At 45.7% G+C, this 16,394-nt stretch overlaps 1 protein-coding gene across 1 annotated transcript in view; it reads right to left on the bottom strand.

Annotated features, from left to right (window-relative positions):
- The window catches only part of kpnb1 (karyopherin (importin) beta 1), a 47,647-nt gene extending 37,587 nt beyond the window's left edge, over window positions 1-10,060 (bottom strand). Inside the window, exons 1-2 of the mRNA XM_070864547.1 lie at window positions 9,723-10,060; window positions 9,578-9,636 (exon numbers count right to left, since the gene is read on the bottom strand). Coding sequence (XP_070720648.1) covers window positions 9,578-9,636; window positions 9,723-9,777 — 114 coding nt within the window. The 5' untranslated portion in view covers window positions 9,778-10,060. The remainder of the gene's footprint in view (window positions 1-9,577; window positions 9,637-9,722) is intronic.
- Between the last annotated feature and the right edge of the window lie 6,334 nt (window positions 10,061-16,394).

Raw genomic sequence — 16,394 nt, 5'->3', positions numbered from 1 at the left:
AATGCAACCACAAATTGATGAAAACCTGGGACAGTCAAAGGGCACTGTAGAGGATTCACATCCAACTTCCCACACATTCAGATCTCAGTAAGCCAGCCAAGGGGGTGGGAAACAAAGAGTAGAAATCATGAGTTTCCTGGCCAGGGAATAGTGTATGGCGAGGGTGGGTGACCTAGACCACGTGGAGAAATGCTTTAACTGCGATCTCCAAGTACCAGAGAACAATTATTGATAGCCACTTAGAAGATTTTCTTGCCATTTATGCTCAAAATGGCACATGACACATTTTTGACACATTGGGGAGCAGTGGGCAGCATTCATGGTGTCTCCGGGGCAGAATCTCATGATGTTGAGTGTTGTACAAAAGAGATTTACTGCTTCTTGAAGCTATAAATTAAAAAAAACATAGCAATGAGAGACAGTAATAAGTGGATATTAAACACGACACATTTTTTTAGCAAGTTACGTTAATTTAATTGCCTCGCTACCCTTATTATTGCATTGGACAGCAGAAAATAAAACACCTATATACTATTTGGCTGCAAGATGTTACAAAAATCTAGCGAATCAAAATTTCACAACAATTTTTCTCTTCTCCAAAACACTCTTGACAATTTCAGATAACTGAAATTGCCCCATAAAGTAACAGACCAGGTATAAGGTACCAGCAGTAAGTAACACAACTTTACAGGAATCTGCTTCAGTAAAACTGCTAATAAATATCAGTATGTTCACTGGATTAAGAGATCACACTTCAACTAAGTAGTGTTGAGTGTAACATAATACTAGAAGATTATATATGTGACATTTCATAGCTGTTGAATGCCCTGCTCCATATTCAAGGGCTGGAAAACCATCTCTAAATTGATGAAATGCTTCCAATATGAAAGCACAAACATTTTTTTTAAACTTGTAAAATGCAAACAAGAAAATTGCTGAAGAAAATAGGTCTGAAATGATTGTTAAAATATAACATTAAGATATATGGTGTGTAAAGCAGCACTGTTCTACATAGAATATACAGCACAGCAACAATCCATTCAGGCCAATTAATCTGTGCTGGTGTCTCTACTCCATCGAGTCTCCTCCCATTGCACCTACCTATTCTCAGCCTTTCAGCGTATCTTTCTATTCCCTTTTCTCTCATGTACTCCTCTAGTTTTCTTTTGAAAGCATCCAAGACATTTGCCTCAACCACTTCCCGTGGCAGCGAATTCCACTCTGAGTAAATAAATTTCTCCTTATTTGCCTATTGGATTTATTAGTAACTATCGTGTATTTAACTCCTAGTTTTGGATTCTCCCACAAGTGGAACCAGTGGGCTGGATTTTGAAGGTCAGGTTCGAAAGTGCTCTCCCCCTCCAGTGGGTCGCGATCCCACTGTACCTGCCGCCATGTGCCTTTCTTAAATGTTGGGTCTGTTAGCGCTGAGCAGACCACTAACCCTAACCCAACACGCAGCGCAAGGGGAGGCAACTAAAATCATTAGCCACATATCAAGTTTCCGCCAGCTTTTTTGATTTGACAGGTCGCCCATTGGTTTCCTGCTTGTTTTGACAATTTTGCTACCAAGGGTTCCATTTTATGTTCAGAAATACAGGTTGAACCTCCCTCATCCAGAACTCCCTTATCTGGAACCACCCCTCATCCAGAACCATTCACGGCCACCGGGTGGCGCATGCGCAGAACTCCGGCATGAACAAATTGGAAGTCCTTCCCTTGCTGCCGACTCCCGCAATCCACCATGCCTGCCGCCACCCCCCCCCCGCCGCCATGATCTCTCTGCCGCATTCCCAGCCCCAATATCCCCTTGCTCGGTACCCGTACCATCCAATTTAACGTGACCACTCCTTGTCCGGAAAAAATCCCTTATCCAGAACAGGCCAGGACCCAAGGGTTCGGATAAGAGAAGTTCAACCTGTAGAACTCTGCAGCAAGCATGCATTCAGGGAATAAAAATGTTAAGAGTACTGGCAAAATTCAGGTGAAATTGAGAAACTGGAGTTTCCAAAGAGGCAGTCAAATCTATCTTTGACAATACAGCAAGTAGACTTACACTATCAGTCGATTGTTATATTTTAATCGATACACCAGTTCCCTAGTTGGAATTTCTTAAGTTATCCCTTTACCTACCGCTCATTCCTGTGGACAGAAGGGAGAGTCTTTTCCATAACTTTAAAGCATTTTTGTTTTCAGTGACATGTTTAAAACCAATGGCATATTTATGGTACATTAAACGATTAGATCATTCAAGTGTCCCTGGCCAGAATAGAGATCTTGCTTAAAGGAAGCAGTACAGTATCCACTTTCTTAACCCCCAAGTGCCAGAACTCAGAATCAAACACTTATTGGGAAAACCTCCAAGTTAGCAAGTTGAAAATACCCACCTGAAAAAATTGCTGAAGTTATTTGTCCAAAACCAGTGGAAACGTAGGATCAACGCCCTTATAGCATAATGGAGAGTGACACACTGGTACACCAACCCAATGCACCAAACAGCAGGATAAAAGTTAGCATCTGTGTATTCTCTCAGTAAATTATTGACCACAGGCTTTTTCTTGGGGGGGCCTCGGGCGGGGGCAGGGTGCGTTGGGGGGCCTCGGGCGAGGGCAGGGCGCGTTAGGGGGCCTCGGGTGGGGGCAGGGTGTGTTGGGGGGGCCTCGGGCGTTTATTGGACACAAATAAACTTGCAGCACTTAAAAGATACCTAGGTTTAAAAATAGCTACCTGAGGAGTTGCCTGAATTGTGTAACCACTCTGCTTATCTTTTTTTTAAAAAATGTTAAATGTTTTAAATATTCCCAACGTTCTTCCCTCCGGAACGTATTGATTTCCTGCTGGTCCAGTTCGATAGGTGCATTACCGTTTCCAAATACTAGGGAAATTCCGGAAACACTCGGGAACCGAGGGTCTAGCGAGAAGGAGGAACTAAAGGAAATCCTTATTAGTCAGCAAATTGTGTTTGGGAAATTGATGGGATTTAAGGCTGATAAATCCCCAGGGCCTGATAGTCTGCATCCCAGAGCACTTAAGGAAGTGGCCCTAGAAATAGTGGGTGCATTGGTGGTCATTTTCCAACAGTCTATCAACTCTGGATCAATTCTTATCGACTGGAGGGTAGCTAATGTAACCCCACTTTTTAAGAGAGAGAGAAAAAACAGGGAATTAAAGACCGGTCAGCCTGACATCAGTGGTGAGGAAAATGTTGGAATCCATTATTAAGGATGAAATAGCAGCGCATTTGGAAAGCAGTGACAGGATCGGTCCAAGTCAGCATGGATTTATGAAAGGAAAATCATGCTTGACAAATCTTCTAGAATTTTTTGAGGATGTTACTAGTAGAGTGGACAAGAGGGAGCCAGTGGATGTGGTGCATTTAGACTTTCAAAGGCTTTTGACAAGGTCCCACATAAAAGAGAATAGTGTGCAAAATTAAAGCACATGGTATTGGGGGTAATATACTGACGTGGATAGAGAACTGGTTGGCAGACAGGAAGCAGAGTGTCGGAATAAACAGGTCCTTTTCAGAATGGCAGGCAGTGACTAGTGGGGTACCGCAAAGTTCAGTGCTGGGAGCCCAGCTATTTACAATATACATTAAATGATTTATACAAAGGAACTGAATGCAATATCTCCAAGTTTGCAGATGACACTAAGCTGGGTGGTGGTGTGAGCTGTGAGGAGAATGCTAAGAGGCTGCAGGTTGATTTGGACAAGTTAGGTGAGTGGGCAAATATGGCAGCTGCGGTATAATGTGGATAAATGTGAGGTTATCCACTTTGGTGGTAAAAACAGGAGGGCTGATTATCTGAATGGTGACAGATTGTTAAAGAGGGAGGTGCAACGAGACCCGAGTGGCATGGTACATCAGTCATTGAAGGCTGACATGCAGGTACAGCAGGCGGTGAAGAAAGCAAATGGCATGCTGACCTACATTGTGACAGGATTCGAGTATAGGAGCAGGTCTTACTACAGTTGTACAGGGCCTTGGTAAGGCCACACCTTGAATATTGTGTACAGTTTTGGTCTCCTAATCTGAGGAAGGACGTTCTTGCTATTGAGGGAGTGCAGCAAAGGTTCACCAGACTGATTCCCAGGATGACAGGACTGACATGAAGAAAGACTGGATCGACTAGGCTAGAATTTAGAAGAATGAGAGGAGATCTCATAGAAACATAAAATTCTGATTGGATTGGACAGGTTAGATGCAGGAAGAATGTTCCCAATGTTGGGGAATTCCAGAACCAGGGGTCAGTCTAAGGATAAGGGGTAAGCCATTTAGGACAGAGATGAGCAGAAACTTCTCGTTTCTGTGGGCATGTGGAATTCTCTACCACAGAAAGTTGTTGAGGCCAGTTCGTTAGATATATTCAAAAGGGAGTTAGATGTGGCCCTCACGACTAAAGGGATCAAGGGGTATGGATTGAAAGCAGGAATGGGGTACTGAAATGCATGATCAGTGATCATATTGAATGGTGGTGCAGGCTCAAAGGGCCTACTCCTGCACCTATTTTCTATGTTTTCCAAATGATCATTTGAAGTGTCCACCTCCACACAGGCAAGTTACCATACTCATCAGAGCCAAACGAAATCCTGGCCTCACTTCCATCAGGAGCTGGAATCCTGGCCAATTTTAAATCCCCCACCTAACTCCAGCAGCCTCTTCTAATTTTCCATTCACCTTCTCCTTGCTCACCAAATGGGCTCTGCCAGGCCTGTTTCCAAAAAACAAATGACAATTATTGTTTCACCCGAGGTGTGCTTCAGGATTGTGGAAGAGGCCAGCGACATTGTGTTCCAATGCACTTGCAGTATTCCAGCCACTTAGACCAGACTTGCCTAGCTACCTCGGTACAGAGAGCCTAGAACAACGTTGGAGCAGAGACGATTACACTTATGTTTCAGCTCCAACTGGAGAAATTGCTTGGGACTTGGTTCACTCATAGATCACCAGTGCTGTACACCCAACCTCTTGTTGACCAGGACAGTCTCGCCTCATCTTGCGATTGTGGAGCTGGCCAGAGAGAAGATTGGTTCACCTAGAGTAGAGTTGGGCAAACCTGGGACCTGCACCTGTCTCCACAAAACTGTAGACATGGCTACTTCTCTGGAGGTGCTATCACTTGCACCTTACACCCAAGCAAACCAAGAAATCAAGTGTTAACATTGTGGGGATATCTCAGCTGAGCAGAATCCTGTTGTCCCCCAACAGTGAATTTTCCAGTAGGGTCATTGGGCATCGGTCAAGAGTGGGAACACTGGCTGATCGTTGCCCCCTTGCTAGCCCAGGGGCACCGAGGACAATTGTACTGCCTCTGTCACCACCTCAATCGTGATCATTTAACGCAACACAAAACAGGAATCAAACTTGGACCTTTCTTTGTCTACAAGAACCATTTACTAAAAGGACTGAGCTATTTTTTTAAAATTCATTCGTGGGATGTAAGCATTGCTGGCAAGGCCAGCATTTAATGCCGATCCCTAACTGCCCTTGAGAAGGTGGTGGTGAGCCGCCTTCTTGAACCGCTGCAGTCCTTGTGGTGAAGGTGCGCCCAGTGCTGTCAGGGAGGGAGTTCCAGGATTTTGACCCAATGACAATGAAGGAACGGGCGATATATTTCCAGGTCAGGGTGGAGCGTGACTTGGGAAGTGATGGTGTCCCCATGCGCCTGCTGCTCATGTCCTTCGAGGTGGTAAAAGTCATGGGTTTGGGAGCAGCTACATGGAAGTTGGGACACCTCCCTTTTAAACCTCACTACATAGCCTCAAGAATGAACTGATGAGAGGTAGGTATGAACCAGGCAATCATCAGAAATTCCGACTGACAGGCTAGATTGAGAAAAGGCTTCAGGGACCCAAGTTTGCACTTATTTTATGCAGGTCTATAAGTATGAGGGAGAACAGAATAGAAAGACGCAAGATGAAGTAGCGAGGCAGGAAGCACGTTTGGAGCATAAACAGCGGCAGACACCAATTGGGCCAAATGGTCTGTTCCTGTGCTGTAAAATACTATGTTTTTTTTGTATATTACAAGAATCGTATCCTTCTCCCCGTTCTTTTCTCGAACTGCAAATCATTCCATTATTCAGGTCGATCTCTATTTGATGACACCTAAATGAACCCTTAGCAGGTGAGGGAAATCTTGCCTGGGACTGAGGAAGTTAACTGGTTTACTAAGTTTCAACTCATGAATTGTGATGCTGAAACAATCACCATCACAGTAATAAGCAACTCAAAATATTCACCAATTCCTGCTCCATTGTTGAACAGCCTTCAGTATTGCTGTTTTAACTAAAAAAATATTTGAACTCAATTTATAATTAGAATAAATTTGGACGTACAGGATAGCATTGTGTCAAGACAAGGGCTTTTCACCTCCGATTCCTCTTGGCTGGAGTAGGCTCCAAGGCGAATTAAGCTGGAGACAGAATGACTATTCTGCACGGAGCCACAGAGACAGTCGCAATTTGGCATTAACCAGCAATCGGAGGCCACAGGGGTGCTGGTAATGGGAAGTAGAAAACGTCACACTGTTAGGAGTTATCTTTTACTGCTGAGTTTAGGCACATTAATCCAAGAGCGAACAGAGGGAGCTTTAATCTGCACATGCTGTGCTATACCTGACCTAGGAACAACCAGAACAGGCAGCAAGTGACGAGATTTGACAGTGTTCTATCCCGCAATACAAAATTCACTCGCCCGCCTTCAATAAAAATTTAACGACTCAGGTTACACAGTTGTTCCCATTGCATCCTTTCTTCTCCGGTACCTATTTTGTGTAGGGTTTCAATTTTATGTCTCACCCTCCACCTAGTAGGGCCTATACTTTCTAATCTGCAATTTAAAAAAAACTTTTTACTCACCACCTTTCTTCCTCCGCTGACTCCCAATGTCCAATTGGATGGAGGAAGCAGTTCTCAACAACCAAAGCCCAGCTATAATTGACCATCCCAAAAGCTGTAGCAGGTGGTCAGATTGACATGGTTGAGGCAACCAACTCAATCTTACATGTATTTTGATACAGCAAACACATTCTAGGTTCTGCTAGCAGGTAAAACTCCCCCTTGTCAGCACCTAACAAGTAGCCTCCTGAGGGTCGATGATGCAGTGTGTTATTTATCATGTACCTGCAACCAGGTGTTTAGCAAAATATAAGCGATTAAAACATTGATATACTAACCTTTTTTAAATCGGATATTTTTCTCAACAGGATTTCGAGAATTATATGCTAAGGCTACTCACTTACGCAAGCACTTATTAGCGAACTGTCAAATACTACGCACTTATAGCAAAAAACTAGAAAGATACTTTCCTACAATATGTTGAAGAATCTGAAATAAGCTAATTTCAGTGATAAAAATGCCAGCAAGTCAATATATTTCACTGAACTGCCAATGTATTTTTACAAAGACATGAAATTAAAATGGTTTCTAACATTAAAATGCAGCACTGTCTGAAGTTTACTCAGCTCAAAATAACCCGATATGCACACATTATTCAAGTAACTTTCTATAAATCAAAATATAAATTAAGAATTCATTACCTAAAATGCACTCGATAACATTAACCATCAATAAAATAGAAGACTGCAGCAATCTTAGCATGGATCGGACAGAAACTAGCTCCATAAATAACATTTGCATACAAGCTCAAAATGTACCTATTACCCACAGACCTTGTCCTTATGATAAATTAGGAAAACAATCCATTGGGATTGTAAAATCTTAAAAGGCTTCCTTGACCAGGTATTTCATTAAATGCAATAGATGAGGATATATTTATCCAATGTAGTGTGGAGTTCCCCACACACATTTACCAATTAAGAAATAGAAGTAAACACAAAAATTATAGAACATAGGAACAGGAGGCCATTCAGCCTCTCGAGCCTGCTTTGCCATTCAATGAGATCGTGGCTGATCTGCGACCCAACTCCAAATACTGCCATAGCCCCATATTCCAAAAATCTAAATCTCAGATTTAAAAGAGATCCAAACATCTACCAGTCTGTGCGTAGAAGTGTTTCCTAATTTCACTCCTGAAAAGTCTGGCTCTAATTTTTAGACTTCCCCAAACAGCAGGAATAGTTTCTCTCTATCTACCCTATCTGTTCCCCTTCATATATGGGATCCTTATTCATGATAGAAATCCCTAAATTGTACAGGCCATGGGGGAAATATTAAAACATAAGAAATAGGAGTTTTATGGCCCATCGAGCCCACTCCGCCATTCAATATCATGGTTGATCATCTGCCTCAACTCCACTTTCCTGCCCGCTCCCCATATCCCTTGATTCCACTAGAGTCCAAAACTCTATCGATCTCTGTCTTGAATATACTCAAAGACCAAGTATCCACAGCCCTCTGGGGCAGAGAATTCCAAAGATTCACCACCCTCTGAGTGAAGACATTTCTCCTCATCTCAGTCTTAAATGGCCGAACCCTTATTCTGAGACTGTGACCCCTGGTTCTAGACTCCCCAGCAAAGGTGTACTCAATCTAAAAGAGAAATATATACACAAGTATTTGAAGATACAGGGGAATGTGAAGGGATTGCAATGTGTTTCATGCAGGGGGGTGTGAAGGGATTGCAATGTGTTTCATGCAGGGGGGGTGTGAAGGGATTGCAGTGTGTTTTATGCAGGAGGGGTGTTAAGGGTTCATTGTGTTTAATGCAGTGGCATGATCAGTTTGCAATGCACTGTATGTGTTTAAATAACAATCTACTAAATCTAAAATAAATATTTTAAGATGCAGGGTGTATGAGTTTGCATAACTAACAACCTACTCAATTTGAGAGAGAAATAGAGACGAATATTTGAGGATGCAAGTGGGTGTGAAGGGTTTGCAATGTGGGGATGTGGATGTTCAGCCTAAGGATACATTTTGAGTGGAAGCAGGTCTTCCTCGATACCTCGGGACTGCCTGTAGTGATGGAGGGTTTATAATGTGTTTAATGCAGGGGGTATGATGAGTTTCAAAAGCAATCTACCCAATCTCAGAGAAATATTTGAAGATACAAGGGGAGTGGGGGTTATTAAGCATTTGCTATGTGTCTAATGCAGATGGGGGGGAATGGTGAGTTTGCAACGTGTTGAAATCAGACAGAATCCTGTTAGTTTGGGGGGGGGGGGGGGGAAAAGGAGCGAATGAAGGGCCCAGGCCGGCAACGTGCGCTCCGGGCGCCGCCGCCCCGCTTCCCTTCCCGTCAACCACACTTGCAAGCCGGCAAGCCGGAAACCCAGCCCCGGGCGCGCGCGCTGATTGGCCGAGCGCGGCCGGCCCTCGGCCACCATTGGCCGCCACCGCCCGTCAATCACAGCACGGCCGGCATCCGGCCAGCGAGTTCGGCTGTGCCCTCGCTCGCTGTGTGAGGGCCCGACGGCATTTTCACATCTTGTGTGTGTGAGAGAGACAAGGCCTCAAATTAAAAACATCCACATTGGGGGGGGGGGGGGGGTGAAATAACCTCCCTTCATCTTTAGCCCCCCTTTCCATTTTCAATTAAAAAAACCGTCCTTTTTAAAAAAAAATGTTTCCCCCCTTCACCTCAAACCATTCAAAAATAAATAAACACTGACCAAATTCTCAACAGCCGCCTGTTCCAGAAACTTCTGCGCTGCTTCCAGCTCATTGCGATCTGAAAGAGAAAAAACACACGCTGGTTTAAAAGGAATTAAAAAGACGGGAGGATAAACGTCGAGGAAAAGGCTCGCGGCGCCTTACCTGGAGAGACGGTTTTCTCTAAGATTGTGATAAGCTCCATATTTACGAATCTCATGTGGGAAACAACCAGGATTTTTTTTCTTCCCCCTTCAAGCAGAAACGGCCATAAATGGTTGTGGTTTTTTTTTTTAATTTAAAGGGGGTTGGGTTGTTTTATTGATTCGGGGGTTTTCTCTCCACACCGACTCGCTCTCTCTCTCTCAGTCGCTCCCGCTTCTCCCCCTCACACGCCTTCGCCCGGCTGCGCAAAAAAAGCCGAGTCCGGCCGGCCGGCGGAGCGATATAGCTCCAGGACCGCGCGGCGCGGGGGGGACCGCAGTACCGCCCGGGTCGCCTCACTCCCTCATCACACCCATCCCCGTCTACCGCCGCCGCCCTCCCATTGGTCGACGGCGCCGGCGTGACGTCGCACGTTCAACCGCCGGCGGCCTCTCATTGGTCGCCCGTGCCAACGCGTCGCACCCCTCCCCCACTCTGGACCCGCCTCAACCGTCGCCGCTATCCAATGCGGCTTTCGATTGGTCGAACGGCTTCCCCCCCCCACTTCCCCAAGCCGCTGTCGAACGCGGCGGGGGATTGGTCGACCGGCGTACTTTCAACCGCCGCCACGATCTAACGCGGAGTGCGATTGGCCGAGCGGCTCCCCTTCAAACGCCGCTATCCATCATGTCGTTCGATTGGTCCATTGGTTCTCCCCGCCATCACGTCGCACGCTCAACCGTCGCCCCTATCAAAGGCGGAATCCAATTGGTTCGGCGGCTCCCCACAACCGCAGCTGCTATCTAACACGGCGTCCGGTTGGTCGAGAGTCCCCCGCTCCTGGCACCGCTATCTAACGTGGAATCCGATTGGTCGAGCGACCCGGCCTCTGCCTTCAACCGACGTCTAAATTTCAAAATCGGGAAATGTCACCCGGTCAGCACTCAGGTTTTGATATTTTTTCCTGCCCCGCGCCCTTGTTCCGAATTATCTTCGTCGAATTTGATGAACAATGTTAAACTCCTGAGGCGTTTGGCGCCGGACGATGCTCCGCTAATCTGGGCCAATCAGATCGCGCGTTGCATTCGAGCACCTCTTTCCTCCATTGCTGCCATTGAAACCGATTATCACCGAAGTACTTCTCTGCTCGCCGCGCAAGCAATCGAAATACGGCGAAACCTGTCATTTCATCCACATCGGTTGCATTCACGGGCTTTTAAGAAACGCTCGATGAATGATTGTTAAGGTTGGGGACTATTTTCAGACGGCGGAAGTAGACCCGGCAACTCCTGTGAGCGCGGCGGCTCCCATTTGAACTTCCCGCCCAATTCCAAGGAGCTTCTGTGGAACCCAAAGCTTCCCCTGCTCTCCCTCAAACCCCTAATGATTGCAAGCATTCTCTCTCAGTGGGCAGCAGGTTGTGGGTTCAAGTCCCAGAGACTTCAGCACAAAAATCCAGGCTGACACTCCCAGTGCTGAGGGAGTGCTGGACTGTCAGAGGTGCCGTCTTTCGCACGAGACGTTAAACCGAGGCCCCGTCTACCCCCTCAGGTGGAGTTAGATCCCATGGTGCTATTTCGAAAAGGAGCAGGGGAGTTGGAGAACCCTTGCCGCTGGATCAAGACCTCGCTCTGTCAAGCCCGTGTGGTGGCTGGTGTGCAATAATTTAGGCACCGGCATCTTCCACCCTTTAAAATGAGTTAGTCAGTCACCTGAGTACTCATTTTTAGTGTGGAAGTAAGTCATCCTTGACCCCGCGGGACTGCTGCTGAGGAAGGGTCACTGAGCTGAAATTTTAACTCTGTTTCTCGCTCCACAGATGCTGCCCGGTGTATTAAGTATTTCCAGCATTTTCTGTTTTTATTTGAGTTCCGCCCGGTGTCTTGGCCGCCATTTATCCCTCAAATCAAAATGACAAAAACAGATTTTCTGCACATTATCATATTGCTGTTTGTGGGAGCTTGCAAATTGGCTGCCTACATTACAACAGTGACGACACTTCTAAAAGTACTTCATTGGCTGTAAAGCACTTTGGAACATCCGGTGGTCGTGAACGTCACTAGAGAAATGCAAGTTTTTTTTCTCATGGTGCAAGAATTACAAGCAACAACACTCAAGAAGCCCGACACTGTCCAGGACATAGGAACAGGAGGCCATTCAGCCCCTCAAGGTTGTTCTGCCATTCAATGAGATCATGGCTGATCTGTGACCTAACTCCATATACCCACCTTTGGCCCATATCCCTTAATTCTTTTGGTTTACAAAAAGCTATCAATCTCAGATTTAAAATTAATAGTTGATCTAGCATCAATTGCCATTTGCTGAAGTGAGTTCCAAACTTCTACCACCCTTTGTGTGTAGAAGTGTTTCCTAATTTCACTCCTGAAAGTTCTGGCTCCAATTTTTAGACTATGTCCCCTAGTCCTAGAATGCACAACCAACGGAAATAGTTTCTGCTATCTACCCTATCTGTTCTCCTTAGTATCTTCAAAACTTTGATCAGATCACCCCTTAACCTTCTAAATTCTAGGGGATACAACTCTAATTTGTGTAATCTCTCCTCGTAACTTAACCCTTGAAGTCTGGTATCATTCTGGTGAACCCACACTGCACTCCCTCCAAGGCCAATATATCCTTCCTAAGATGTGATGTCCAGAACTGCTCACTGTGCTCCAGGTGTGGTCTAACCAGGCCAAAGCAGCCTGCTTGACTGGCACCTCATCCACCACCTGAAACATTCACACCCTCCACCACCGGCGCACCGTGGCTGTAGTGTGTACCATCTACAAGATGCGCTGCAGCAACTCGCCAAGGCTTCTTCAGCAGCACCTCCCAAACCCATTAACTCTACCACCTCGAAAGACAAGGGCAGCAGACGCATGGGAACACCACCATCTCCATCGTGACTTGGAAATATATTGGCCGTTACTTCATCGTTGCTGTGTCAAAATCCTGGAACTCCCTCCCTAACAGCACTGGGAGCACCTTCACCACACGGACTGCAGCGGTTCAAGGCGGCAGCTCACCACCACCTTCTCAAGAGCAATTAGGGATGGGCAATAAATGCCAGCCTTGCCAGCGACACCCACATCCCAGGAATGAATAGAAACAAACATTATTTCTTATGAGATCTTTCCTGGACAGCTTGGCAAGGTTGCATTTAATGCCCAGATCTGGAACGCACTGCCTGAAAGGGCGGTGAAAACAGATTCAATAGTAACTTTTGAAAGGAAATTGGATAAATATTTGAAAAGGAAAAATTTGCAAGGCTATGAAAGAAAGACTTGCATTTATACAGTGCCTTTCATGACCTCTGGATGTCCCAAATCGCTTGACAGCCAATTAAGTACTTTTTTTTAAAGTGTAGTCACTGTTATAATGTAGGAAATGTGGCAGCCAATTTGCAAACAGCAATGTAATAATAACCAGATAATTTGTTTTAGTGATGTTGGTTGAGGGATAAATATGGGATCTTTTACATCCACCTGAGAGGGCAGACGGGGCCTCAGTTTACTATCTCATTCAAAAGAGGGCACCTCTGACAGTGCAGCACTCCCTCAATATTGCACTGGAGTATCAGCTAGATTTTTGTGCTCAAGTCTCTGCATTGGGAAATTGAACCCACACCTCCCGATTCACAGTTAACACAGCTGACAGCAACGGGGAAAGCACAGGGGAGTGGGACTAATTGGATAGCTCTATCAAAGAGCTGGCACAGGCACGATGGGCCGAATGGCCTTCTGTGCTGTTTCATAGAATCATAGGAGGCCATCGTGAAGTTCAAAAAAGAGCTATCCAGCCTAATCCCACTTTCCAGTTCTTGGCCTGCAGCCTTGTAGGTTACGGCACTTCAAGTCCATAATTAATTCTATGAATGGCATCCTCATAGGACTGCTCCTGGGCTTGGCCAAGGTGGCCATTAACCAGTCCAGGCAGTGGGCGGTCGAGGGGATCATTCAGCCCAATTGCCTGCCTCTCTTCTGCAGTTATGTTCGAGTCTGGGTGTCCCTGGAGCACGCGGTGTCCACTGGTACGCTCGCAGCCTTCCACGAGAGGTGGGCACCGGAGGGACTGGAGTGCCCCCCGGCAACCAAATTTGAATTTGACTGTTCAAAGTTAAAAGTTTAATTTGTCGGTTTTAGTGCCCCTTTAATAAGCGGACACTTGATTTATAGTTTCAATAAAATAGTTGTAGTAGCTCTCACAAGTTGTTCTTGCTAGGCCGCTTAGGGGGACATTAAAAGTTAACAATGAGTCTCAAGAAAGTCAGACTGATTTCCTCCTTCCCTGAAAGAACACGAGTGAAGCAGTTGGGCTTTTGTGGATTTCATGGACATCTTTTTCCCTTGGTGCTTGTCTGCCAATGACCATATTTATTACATTCAGTTTCACAACTTTCCACGGAGGAATGGATGAGATCTGGGTCTGACACCAGAACCACTGTGCTGTAGATGTGCTGAAAAGGTCAATAGGATCCCATTTTACTATGGGATTTTTAGCTACTAAAATTAATGGAATATAATTTTTCTCAGAGTGAGCTTCACAGGAAATTATTACATTTATTGATGACACACTAGGGTCTCAAGTTTACACTTGTTGGATTTACTGGCATACCACCAATGCAACAGGCATTTATACAGCACATTTAATGTCGCAGAACGTCCCAATGCGCTCAGGGGAGCGTAATCAGACACGTGATACTGAATCAAAGGCGGCATTAGGACGGGTGATTTAAAGCTTGGTCTAAAAGGTAGATATTAAGGAGCATCTTAAAGAAGTAGAGGAGAGGTCTAGGGAAGAAATTCTAGAGCTTAGTATCTTGATGACTGAAGACACAGCCGTCAATGCTGGGGCAAAGGGAGTGGGGTTGCACAAGAGGCCAGAGTTGAAGGGCTGGAGGTTACAGAGATATGGAGGGAATTGAACATCAGGATTACAATTTTAAAGTTGAGACATTGATGGGCCAGTTTAGGTCAGTGAGCACAGTGGTGAGTCAGTGAGCATAGTGGGGTGTGGGGGAAAAAGAAAAAAAAAATACTTGCATTTATATAGCACCTTTCACGACCACTGGACGTCCCAAAGTGCTTTACAGCCAATGAAGTACTTTTGGAGTGTAGGAAACACAGCAGCAAATTTGTGCACAGCAAGCTCCCAGAAACAGCAATGTGATAATGACCAGATAGTCTGTTTCTGTTAACATAGAAACATAGAACATAGGTGCAGGAGCAGGCCATTCAGCCCTTCTAGCCTGCACCGCCATTCAATGAGTTCATGGCTGAACATGAAACTTCAGTACCCCCTTCCTGCTTTCTCGCCATACCCGTTGATCCCCCGAGTAGTAAGGACTTCATCTAACTCCCTTTTGAATATATTTAGTGAATTGGCCTCAACTACTTTCTGTGGTAGAGAATTCCACAGGTTCACTACTCTCTGGGTGAAGAAATTTCTCATCTCAGTTCTAAATAGCTTACCCCTTATGCTTAGACTGTGACCCCTGGTTCTGGACTTCCCCAACATTGGGAACATTCTTCCTGCATCCAACCTGTCCAAACCCGTCAGAATTTTAAATGTTTCTATGAGGTCCCCTCTCACTCTTCTGAACTCCAGTGAATACAAGCCCAGTTGATCCAGTCTTTCTTGATAGGTCAGTCCCACCATCCCGGGAATCAGTCTGGTGAATCTTCGCTGCACTCCCTCAATAGCAAGAACGTCCTTCCTCAAGTTAGGAGACCAAAACTGTACACAATACTCCAGGTGTGGCCTCACCAAGGCCCTGTACAACTGTAGCAACACCTCCCTGCCCCTGTACTCAAATCCCCTCGCTATGAAGGCCAACATGCCATTTGCTTTCTTAACCGCCTGCTGTACCTGCATGCCAACCTTCAATGACTGATGTACCATGACACCCAGGTCTCGCTGCACCTTCCCCCTTCCTAATCTGTCACCATTCAGATAATAGTCTGTCTCTCTGTTTTTACCACCAAAGTGGATAACCTCACATTTATCCACATTATACTTCATCTGCCACGCATTTGCCCACTCACCTAACCTATCCAAGTCACTCTGCAGCCTCATAGCATCCTCCTCGCAGCTCACACTGCCACCCAACTTAGCGTCATCCGCAAATTTGGAGATACTACATTTAATCCCCTCGTCTAAATCATTAATGTACAATGTAAACAGCTGGGGCCCCAGCACAGAACCTTGCGGTACCCCACTCGTCACTGCCTGCCATTCTGAAAAGTACCCATTTACTCCTGCTCTTTGCTTCCTGTCTGACAACCAGTTCTCAATCCACGTCAGCACACTACCCCCAATCCCATGTGCTTTAACTTTGCACATTAATCTCCTGTGTGGGACCTTGTCGAAAGCCTTCTGTTATGTGGATTGGGAGATAAATATTGGCTCTTCTTCGAAATAGTGACATGGGATCTTTTACGTCCACCTGAAAGAGCAGACGGGGCCTCGGTTTAATGCCTCATCTGAAAGACGGCACCTCCGACAGTGCGGCGCTCCCTCAGCACTGCACTGGAGTGTCAGCCTCGATTTTTGTGCTCAAAAAGTGGGACTTGAACCAACGACCTTCTGACTCACGTGTTAGTGTGCTACCCACTGAGCCACAGCTGACACTTTGGAATGGCTGAACAGGACTTGTTGCTGGTTAGTCTACAGGCAGCAGAGTTTTTGATGAGC

The sequence above is a fragment of the Pristiophorus japonicus genome, chromosome 21, assembly GCF_044704955.1.
Source record: "Pristiophorus japonicus isolate sPriJap1 chromosome 21, sPriJap1.hap1, whole genome shotgun sequence".
Taxonomy (NCBI): Eukaryota; Metazoa; Chordata; class Chondrichthyes; family Pristiophoridae; genus Pristiophorus; species Pristiophorus japonicus.
This window is presented reverse-complemented; position numbering and strand designations above follow the sequence as displayed.